This window comes from Cervus elaphus, chromosome 4, assembly GCF_910594005.1.
Source record: "Cervus elaphus chromosome 4, mCerEla1.1, whole genome shotgun sequence".
Taxonomy (NCBI): Eukaryota; Metazoa; Chordata; class Mammalia; order Artiodactyla; family Cervidae; genus Cervus; species Cervus elaphus.
The window spans coordinates 62,834,593-62,845,190 of record NC_057818.1 but is presented as its reverse complement, the minus strand read 5'-3'; the positions used below and the strand labels follow the sequence as shown (position 1 = coordinate 62,845,190).

General features: G+C 42.0%; 2 protein-coding genes across 2 annotated transcripts; both read left to right on the top strand.

The window, feature by feature from the left end:
• Window positions 1-622: 622 nt before the first annotated feature.
• On the top strand, window positions 623-3,838 carry LOC122690226 (putative protein ZNF720). The gene is made up of 3 exons (XM_043897281.1): window positions 623-792; window positions 2,906-3,032; window positions 3,538-3,838. The coding sequence occupies exons 1-3, from the start codon at window positions 778-780 to the stop codon at window positions 3,738-3,740; spliced, it is 345 nt and encodes a 114-aa protein (XP_043753216.1). The 5' UTR covers window positions 623-777; the 3' UTR covers window positions 3,741-3,838.
• Window positions 3,839-7,253: 3,415 nt separating this feature from the next.
• On the top strand, window positions 7,254-9,518 carry LOC122692853 (zinc finger protein 271-like). The gene has a single exon (XM_043900666.1). It carries the CDS (start codon window positions 7,254-7,256, stop codon window positions 9,516-9,518), a length of 2,265 nt encoding a protein of 754 aa, XP_043756601.1.
• The last annotated feature ends 1,080 nt before the right edge of the window (window positions 9,519-10,598 follow it).

The following is a 10,598-nucleotide window of genomic DNA, read 5'->3' as shown; positions in this document are numbered from 1 at the left end:
GGATGGCAGCATCGACTCAATGGACGTGGATTTTGGTGGACTCCGCGAGTCGTTGATGGACTGGGAGGCCTGGCGTGTTGTGGTTTATGGGGTGGCAAAGAGTCGGACATGACTGAGTGACTGAACTGAACTGAATGGATTAGTGGTTTCCTCTTCTTTCTTGCATTTCAGTGTGAATTTGGCAATAAATAGTTCGTTGGTACAGATACCAGGTCTTGGAGGTCCACACCCATCCTAGAAGGAGCCCCTCCCCAATCAATCAGGCTGACATTCTTTGTTTCTAGAAGTTCCCGCCCTAAATGCTCCCTTCCTGAGGTCACAGAAATGCTGAGCTGCAGCTCTTGGCTCTTGGACCTGGGTCTCCCTCTTACATTGTTTCAAAAACCCTCACAGGCTGGGTCAGGTAACCTGGTAGTTCTGTCTGTTATGTCTTGGAAATTGTACTGTGGCCTGCACTCTGTAAGGCAGAAAGAAAGGAGAAGAACTCGCAGGGGTGGTTTGCATAGAGAATGCAGGAAAGGTAAGCACCAAACAAAGGATGTGATTAGCATATCAGGTTAGTCTGGATTATCCGCTGCAGACCAGGAAGGAGAAAGTAAAAAAGGAGCTCTGAAAAGGCAAAGGGAAACAAGAAAACTATTTCTTCTCGATCATTGCAGCAGTTGCAGATTCAAGAATTGTGTGGATGCCTTGTAAGTTATCTACTTAACACCCAGATGTGAGTTTGTGATAAAAATCCCCAGAGGAGACGCAGAGCTGGAGGAAGAAGAGGAGGAAATGGCAGCTTCTCAGGTAAATGTCCTGTCCCAGGTCTGGGGCTGTGTCTGCTTTTCCTCCTGAAATGCCTGGTCTCAACATCTGCAAACCTTCAATTCTCTGCTTCTAAGTTTTCTACCTAGGGTGTTTGTTGCCAACTGCTTACTTTTTCCAGTTTTTCTTGTATTAGAGAAGACTGGCTCTTTAGACTGTTTCTTCCTTATGTCCCAGAGCCTGTTATCCAATGTATGTATCCTGGCTTTCTATAGAGCATGATGAATCCTCAACATTGTTCCGTCAGTTTCAATGTTGAACATATTCCCTTTGTGAAAGACCAACACGGGGAGGCACTGGTATAAGGGATTCCCAGTGGAATGCTGTTCTGTGTTGGGATCCTCGGGAAGTAGGGGAAATGCCATGATGAGTTTATATCTGGATGCAACTTCAGGTCTTTGGAACAGGAGCAAAAGGCAATGCCCTTGGAAATAGAATGGACTCAGTGGTCCAGATTTTATTCAAAAATAAACAATGTAGTTGAGACTATCCTCTTCCTCTGTGTCGATAAGAAAGACTTACTAATTAAGTGTGGTATTAGGCTACATGACACGGGAGGTATATATGAAGTGAAATTTGCTTAAAACTAACATTTTTTAATGATAGATTCAGATCACAGTTTCCACAGTATTGCTAAAATACCCATGCAGTGGTAATGCATTCTTCCATTTACTTCTAACCCCAAGATTCTGATGGTCACTGGTTTAAGTACTTCTGTGAGATTCCCATGCGACGCAGCTCATGTATTTCCCATTTGTCTTTAACAACTGTCTTGGGAAAAAAAAAGTGAGGGATGTGCTTAAACTATCACAGTTAATGGGGGAATCCCATATGCTCTTAAGGTTCTCTTTGCTTTGGAAAATGACTGTGTTTAGTAGAGACGTTGGGTTTGGGGGATTTTTCTCACTCAAGCCCGGGTCTGGTCATTTCCAGGTACACTCCACAGTCACATCACAGAGTCTCATCACATTTTTGTATTTTCCAAAATGTGTATAAGAATCTTATTAGTGCTAATCTATGTTCAACTGTGTTAAAATTTGAACTATAGCTCTTTGGAAATGATGTAGATTTTCAGGAAATTAAAAAATTCAGAACCAGAGCTTTATGTTACATCATCCTGTATGTCTGTATTCTAGTTTATTTAAAGAAATAAAAATAATATCACCCCATTATATTTATGTACATTTTTAATACGTTAAAAAAACTTTATTTTATTGAAATGACAACTTTTCCCTATTCACTATTAATAAGTATATAGTCCCATTTTAGTATATGTCTGTGTCCACAAACTGTTAACATGATTTGATCGCTGTTTTTTTTATCTGTTTTTTAAAGATTTTGAGAAGAAGGGAATAGGTACCTACTCTAGTATTCTTTCCTGGAGAATCCTATGGACAGAGGAGCTATTATTTCTGTTGCACATTCAAGATTCTGTAAAAACTGTCAGAAAGATATACAGTATATACTAAATAGTTAAAATGATTCTTGCTGCAAGGTTACTATCCTATAAGACCTGTAAAATTTGTAAAAGACTTCAAGTTCAGACTTAAGTGTGAATTCTTCCCTACTATTCTCCTTCATTCCTGTTCAGAATGGTCATTTGTGGAGCAGAATTTGCAACATTACTAGTTCGAATAAGCTTGGTAAAAATGTGGCACATTTTCTCCAGTCCAGAACTCTTGGATCAGAATCTGCTTTTTAAAAATGTTTCCTGGTTTTTGGTAGACAATTTATCCTGGGTCACACGAGTACAACACTCAAAAATAAATATGCCAGTGTTGATCTGATTACATTATAATTTCTCTTCCACATCAGAATAGTTTCTTGTGAATCATATCCTCTTTTCTTGGGGTTAAAAATGTGGTAGAAAATGTTACTGTGTGATACCAGAAACTACACTAAATCAAAATCAGTTCTCTGAAATTACTGCTTTCGTTTAGGGTCAGGTTAGGAAGTCTTCTCTTGGCCATATGACAGTCAGTCAGTCAGTCAGTTCAGTCATTCAGTCATCAGTCCTGCCTGACTCTTTGCGATCTCAGTTGTGTCTGACTCTTTGTGACCCCAAAGTACATGGCATGTGTACTTTGTATTTCAGGGACGGCTGACATTCCAGGATGTGGCCATAGACTTCACTCAAGAGGAGTGGGAATGCCTGGACCTCGGTCAGCGGGACTTGTACAGGGATGTGATGTTAGAGACCTACGGGAACCTGGCCTCCTTGGGTGAGGAGAACTGCCTTCCAGAATCCCTTTTCCACCACTGGGTTTGGTTCCTGCATTTCTAGAACGTCTCCTGGAATTTTCTGCTTCCACCAACACCTTCAGATCCCTGCTTTCTAGCAGGAAATGGGTATTTGTGAGTTTAGAAAGAAAGCCTTCATGGTGATTCAGTATGAGTCTAACCTTTTTCTTCCTTGATGTAATCTGCCTCCTTCACTCTAGCATGGTGCTGATTGAATCAGTTCCATGGTATTAAATAGTGACACCTTCCTCTTAAAATCACATTTACACTACTTACTTTAGCCTTGTAGGACTTGACCAGAATGTCAGGATCTGATTTTTATGTATTTGTTAGCATTGTAAGGGTGCTTTCAATAAAGTATTTGGAGAAATCATCCTCTAGGCTATATTAACATTCACCCGTGTGTTCTCTTCTCACCCAAATACATATTGGGTTGGAAACTTATGAATCTCTAGCAAAACAAATATTCCTTTCTCTGATGAACAGGTCTTGTGGTCTCAAAGCCGGACCTGGTCACCTTTCTGGAGCAAATGAAGACTCCCTGGGATGTAAGGAGAACGGACACAACAGCCACATACCCAGGTAGGTGTGAATGGATGGAGCTGATGACTCAGGTGAGAGGTCCAAGGAGCAGTGAGGAAGTCAGCCTTTGTCCTGTGGCTTGGGAAGACGTGCTCCAGTGGAAATGATTTTGGAGAACTCTGGGTTCATTTCTGTTGCTGTCATAGACGGACATTGCCTGGCTCCTTCTGCCTCTCAATCGTTCATGAATTCAGCTCCATGATTACTTTTCCCATTCACAGTGAGAGTTCAAATTCTCTTCTTGGCTTGTGACAACTTGCATGAGTTGGCTGCTCTTTCATTTCTTGGGGGTCCTAGGAAAACTGCCCATTGATGAATAAATATAAGATGCTCTTTTTAAAGTTTGTTTCTACCTCCAGAAAAAATGTGTGAGTGGAATTGTAAACAAACTGCCAATACTCTAGGAATATTGGAGACAGAATTTGTTTTCTGATTTATATTTTCTAAAAGACTGGAAGCTACAAATATGACCTTATAAATTTTAAACTCATTTCAGTGTATAAAGCAAAACTTCCATAAAATGAGAGAATGCAAATCTCTGAGTTACACCAATGTTTCACTTTTCGTTATGTGAACTCATTTTAAATATCTGAAGTGCATTTGCCACAATTCCTCAATGGTAAAATACTTTAATGTATTCAGTTAACTCAAAGATTTTTTAAATAAATTGGCAAAATAGTTTAGAACATTTTCCACCGTATTTCTAATGGTTGTTTGAAACTATTAACATTTTAGATCATGTAAAGAAGTACTTTTAAGTCCTTTCCATCCTTATTGGATTTAAATCCTTATTGTTTTACAATGTTGTGCTCTTGTACAGTAAAGAGAATAAAGTACACGTATAAATAGCCACTCTTTGTTAGATTTCCTTCCATTTGGGTCTCCGCAGGGAACTGAGTAGAGTTCTCTGTAATCCCAACACATTTTTTAAAATCTCACTTCTTATTTAATTGCTTAAGGCTTTATTATCTTGTTTCTTATCAGCTGCCCCAGACTTCATTAATTTATTTCATTTGTTATCAGTTTCCTATGGCCCTCAGTTTCTAATTAGTTGTATGTCAATATCATTTATGATTTTTAGATACAAACATCTAATAGAATGTGTTCCAGTAGAACACAAGTGGTAAGAAGTGGATTAAAGAAATTGAAGGCACCTAGTATTTCTGAAAATGTTTGGTGTCTCCATTTAAGACGACTTAGGGCAAAAGGTAATCATTAGACTGCGTGTCTCCGCTTCATTTAGTGGTTCTTGTAGCGTATTATTTTGCCCCTTCCTCTGCTCCATACTCCTTGTCCCCTGGTTTTATTACGTTTTCTGTGTGTGGTCTCTGCCCTGAAGGCTGCAGGATCCTAGTTCCTCTTGTTTCCTGTGCCTGCCCTTTAGGGGCTCAGTTTGGTCCTGAGGTTTGTGCCCTGATCCCCTTGATGGGCACTTGATTGCTGTAACCGAGCCTGCCCTGGATATTGAGGGGCGCTTCCCCATCGCTCTGTGGCTGTCACCGCCCTGTCTGTGGTGGGTGTGCGCCCTGGTTGGCGGAACAGAGCCCCCAGATCTGTTTCTTCGCTGTGATTCTGATCTGTGTGGAGGCAGGTGGGATTGGAGCACACCCCCAGGAGAGAAGCCCCTGAGGATTGCTGCTCTGGGGATGTTCCCCTTGGGACGTGCTCTGTGCGTCACTGTCACCCATTGGGTGAGTCTCGTGTGACCCTGGTTGGCACTGATCTTGGCCCCACCTCACCCATGGGTATGCCGGCACATGGCCCTGGGGTCTCTCGGATGTTGTTCTCCCCGGGTCACCAGCATAGATCCCCTGAACTCAGGGCCTAGGTCCCAGGTGCTGTGGTGCTGTGGGGGCAGCTCAGACTCCGGCCTGGCCGCGTCGCCTCGTGTCCGAGCCCACAAAGTCTACAGTTGCTAAAGCCACACCTGCTGTGACCGGGGCGTCCCCCTTGTCCTTCAGATGCTCTGCAGGGGCTGAGCTGACAAAGCCGGTTGCCTATGTAAAAGCATGGTTAGTGCAGCTGCGAGCAGAGACCTCAGCTTTGCTTCCTTAACCCTGGGGCTCAGCTGTGCTTTCAGCTCCATCTGAGCATGTGGCCCACCCACAGGTGTCTGCTCCAGAGGCTGCCCCAGGGCACGGGGGTCTGCTGACGGTGGAACAGGGGCATGGGGGAGGCCGTGGCTGGGCCTCAGTAGAGCCCACCCGGGTGGTGGTCCTCCCTACTGCCAGGGATGAGGGGCCAGCACGGGGGAGATAGGCTGCGGTGGGGTTCTTCCCTTTGGGCCTCACTCAACAATGGCGCTCTGCACTTTGGTGGTGCAGGCTTCCTCCACAAGCGTCCCATTTGCAGAGCTCCTCCCTCCCTCCCATCCCCTCAGGATGTCTCCTCATGGCCAACCGCAGTCCTCTGCCTGGGTCTGCTCTCCAAAGCCCACGTTCCAGCACCCAGCCCTCGTCTGCAGTGGTGGACACCCTTGAGGTGGACACCCTCTCAGGCTGGGTGGGCAGGGCAGGGTCAGCACCCCATCTGCAGCTCTCACTCCCCTCTGCCACACGCGGGTTGCCATGTTCTCTTCCACAGAGAATGAGGCTCTCCTTCTGTCCAAACTGGGTTCCCCTAGTGAGGGGCTCCCCCGGATGGGAACACCTCTTCTCTCTTCAGATCCCCCCAAGATTACAGGTCCCATCCCAGTTCCTCTCCTCTTCCTTCTCCTTCTTCTTTTTTGGTCCTACCTGGCTCAGCAGGAATCCTTCTTGTCCTTTTAGGTGGTGTAGGTTCTTTGCTAGTGTTCAGAGGGGGCTCTGTGAGAATTCTTCCAACTCTGATGTATTCTTGATGCATTTGTGGAGTGAGATGAACTCCAATCTGCCTAATCCTCTGGCATCTTGATCCTTGGGTCCCCATTTTCTCTAAATCTTCAGGGATATTCACTGAGAATAGTAGATAAGAAAGCTTCTATTTGGTATCTTTTAGGTCTGTTTTCTCACATCACCCGTGGTTTGATGTCAAAGAATCCAAGGTTTGAAAATTTAATCCAAAAAGCAAACCTATATGAAAGAGCTCCCCTCAGAAATGAACATTTAACCAAAGACTGGGGACATACAAGGGTATGTGAAAGACTGAGAGGATGTTTACATGGACATAAAGAAATTGAGACCATTTCACATACTGTGGACATGACTGCCAGAAGAAATGAGCTCTGGGAGTCAAATTGGGGAAAGCACCCGTTTCACTCATCACCGTCTGCCGCGCAGTGTATCTTTGTAAGCAATGACTCACATCAGTTTTTGAAACACACACGTTCTCTGAGGGGAAATGTGGAAAATCTGGAAGGTCATCCAGTCTCTACTCCAAATGCTCGTTCAGACCACTGTGAATATAGACTTCGATTACACATACATTCAACCACGTCTGAAAAGGAGAAGTTTACAAATGATGGGGAAAACTCACCATATAATCAACTTGAGGGATCTGTGAGCAGCGGGTCATTATTCTTCCACCAACAGACAGGTTCTCTCCAATCCAAAATTTGTAATGTTGATAATAATGGAAGAGACTTAATTCAGCCATCACTATTTGATACATATCATCATAGGGTTAATATAAAACAACTTTTCATGTGTAATAACACGAGTCAGGCCTTAAGTAGGAGCTCCAACCCCAATAGTTTCCAGAGTATTTATGATGGAGCAAGAAACTGTTCATGCACTGACAGTGGATATAACATTGAACAAGACTCTGATCTTAGGAAGCACCAGACACCTCAATCTTCAGATAAGGATTCTAAAAGTCATACATGTAGGAATATCTTTTATCGAGCATCAGGTCTTTCACTAAATAAGACTACACATACTGGAGAGAAGACTTACAATTGTAGTGAATATGATGTGTCTAATCAGCCTTCAGTACTTATTCAACAGCAGAGTATTCAGAATCCACAGAAAAACTACAAGTGTAAGAAATGTGAGAAAGTCTTTGCTAACATACTCAACCTATGTAAACATAGGGAAATTCATGCAGGATGGAACACTTTCAAAGGTACAGAATGTGACAAAGCGTTTAATCAGAGTTCAAAACTTAGTCAACATCAGCGAATCCATATTGGCCAGGAGCCTTATAAATGTAAGGATTGTGGCAAAGGCTTTATTCAACACAGAGATCTTACTTGCCATCAGAGAATTCACACTGGAGAGAAACCTTATAAATGTCAAGAATGTGGAAAAGCTTTCAGACAATACGCAACTCTTAGTAAAGACCAGCGAATTCATACTGGAGAGAAGCCTTATAAATGTAAGGATTGTGGCAAAGACTTTAACCAGGGCTCAGGCCTTATGTACCATCAGAAAGCTCATACTGGAGAGAAGCCTTATAAATGTAAGGATTGTGGCAAAGGCTTTAGCCAGCTCTCAGGTCTTACTTGCCATCAGAGAATTCACACTGGAGAGAAACCATATACATGTCAAGAATGTGGAAAAACTTTCAGTCAACAGGCAAATCGTAATAAACACCAGCAAATTCATACTGGAGAAAAGGGTTATAAATGTAAGGATTGTGGCAAAGGCTTTAGCTGGCACTCAGACCTTATATCCCACCAGAGAGTTCATACTGGAGAGAAGCCTTATAAATGTAAGGATTGTGGCAAAGGCTTTAGCCGGAACTCAGGTCTTACTTGCCATCAGAGAGTTCATACTGGAGAGAAGCCTTATAAATGTAAGGATTGTGGCAAAGGCTTTAGCCAGCTCTCAGGTCTTATTTGCCATCAGAGGGTTCATAGTGGAGAGAAGCCTTATAAATGTAAGGATTGTGGCAAAGGCTTTAGCCAGCTCTCAGGTCTTATTTGCCATCAGAGGGTTCATACTGGAGAGAAGCCTTATAAATGTAAGGATTGTGGCAAAGGCTTTAGCCAGAACTCAGGTCTTATTTGCCATCAGAGAGCTCATACTGGAGAGAAGCCTTATAAATGTAAGGATTGTGGCAAAGGCTTTAGCTGGCACTCGGGTCTTACTTGCCATCAGAAAATTCACACTGGAGAGAAACCTTATAAATGGCACGAATGTGGAAGAGCTTTCAGTCAATACGCAATTCTTATTAAACACCAGCAAATTCATAGTGACGAGAAGCCTTATAAATGTAAGGATTGTGGCAAAGGCTTTATTCAACGAGGAGGTCTTACTTGCCATCAGAGAATTCACACTGGAGAGAAACCTTATAAATGTCAAGAATGTGCAAAAGCTTTCAGTCAATACGCAACTCTTACTCAACACCAGCGAATTCATACTGGAGAGAAGCCTTTTAAATGTAAGGATTGTGGCAAAGACTTTAGCCGGCACTCAGGCCTTATGTACCATCAGAGAGTTCATACTGGAGAGAAGCCTTATAAATGTAAGGATTGTGGCAAAGGCTTTAGCCGGCACTCAGGCCTTATGTACCATCAGAGAGTTCATACTGGAGAGAAGCCTTATAAATGTAAGGATTGTGGCAAAGACTTTAGCCGGCACTCAGGCCTTATGTACCATCAGAGAGTTCATACTGGAGAGAAGCCTTATAAATGTCAGGATTGTGGCAAAGGCTTTAGCCGGCACTCAGGCCTTATATCCCATCAGAGAGCTCATACTGGAGAGAAGCCTTATAAATGTAAGGATTGTGGCAAAGGCTTTAGTTGGCACTCAGGTCTTACTTGCCATCAGAGAATGCACACTGGAGAGAAACCTTATAAATGTCAAAAATGTGGAAAAGACTTTAGTCAACACCCTACTCTTACTCAACACCAGCGAATTCATACTGGAGAGAAGCCTTATAAATGTCAGGATTGTGGCAAAGGCTTTAGGGACCGCAAAGTTCTTACTCACCATCAGAGAATTCATACTGGAGAGAAACCTTAATAATATAAAGAATGTGGAAAAGCTTTCAGTCACTATGCAACTCTTACTAAACACGAGCAAATTCATACTGAAGAGAATTCTTATAAATGTAAGGATTGTGACAAAGACTTTAACCCAGCACATTGGTCTTACTTACCATCAGATAATTCATATTGAAGGAAATCTCATAAATATAAGGAAACCTGTAAAGGCTTTAATCAGCTCTCTCACCTCACTGGACATCAGAGAGCATGTCCTGGAGGGAAACCCTAGTAATGAAGTAAGACATGGAAGAGGTTTTTCCTGAACATACAATTCAGGAGACAAAAGACTTATTTATATAAGAAAGATATGGAATGATGTAAAGAAAATGTAGAAAAGTATTTATAAAAAAATCAAATCTAAATAAATATCAGGAAACGCATACTAGAAAGTATCTCATAAATTCTGTTTTCTGACGTTTCTCTTAGGGAGAAATATTGTAGATAGTGATTCATAGTTAAAATAGATAGAAAATTGATATGTTAGTATGGATCACAAGATGAAGAGGTGACGTTTAGTCATGTACAGTTACTAGCTATGTATGTTTGTTGATATTGACATGATTTGTGATCATTTGAAAACCAAAATGAATGTAACTGAATTCTCAAATTACTCCATGCTACACTTCATTTCTAGTGTGCATGCAAAGTTATGTTTTTGATGGTTGCTACCTCAAAGATGAGAGAAGCCCTTCTATCTAGGAAGAAAACATTTACATTTTTCTCCATTATAAGATTAAGGACACAGGAATGTAACATGTACAGTGAACATTTAAATGGTGGTGTTTGTCATTCATGTCATACATCCCTGTAAGTCACCGTGGTGTAAGTGTTCATGGAATAATTCCACAGATTAAAGTAAGATGTCCATTTTCAATAGCTACATCACTTGCTTTTAAAGTAAAATATAATGACAGTTCACTAAAATCTTGATGTATTTTATAATATGAACAGAAGTCATGAATATCAGCTGACGTATTTCAATTAAAGACATCTCTGCTACCCTAGAAATGTACGGAAAACCCTTCCCAGAGAAGTCATGTAATTAGTGTACGTTTTC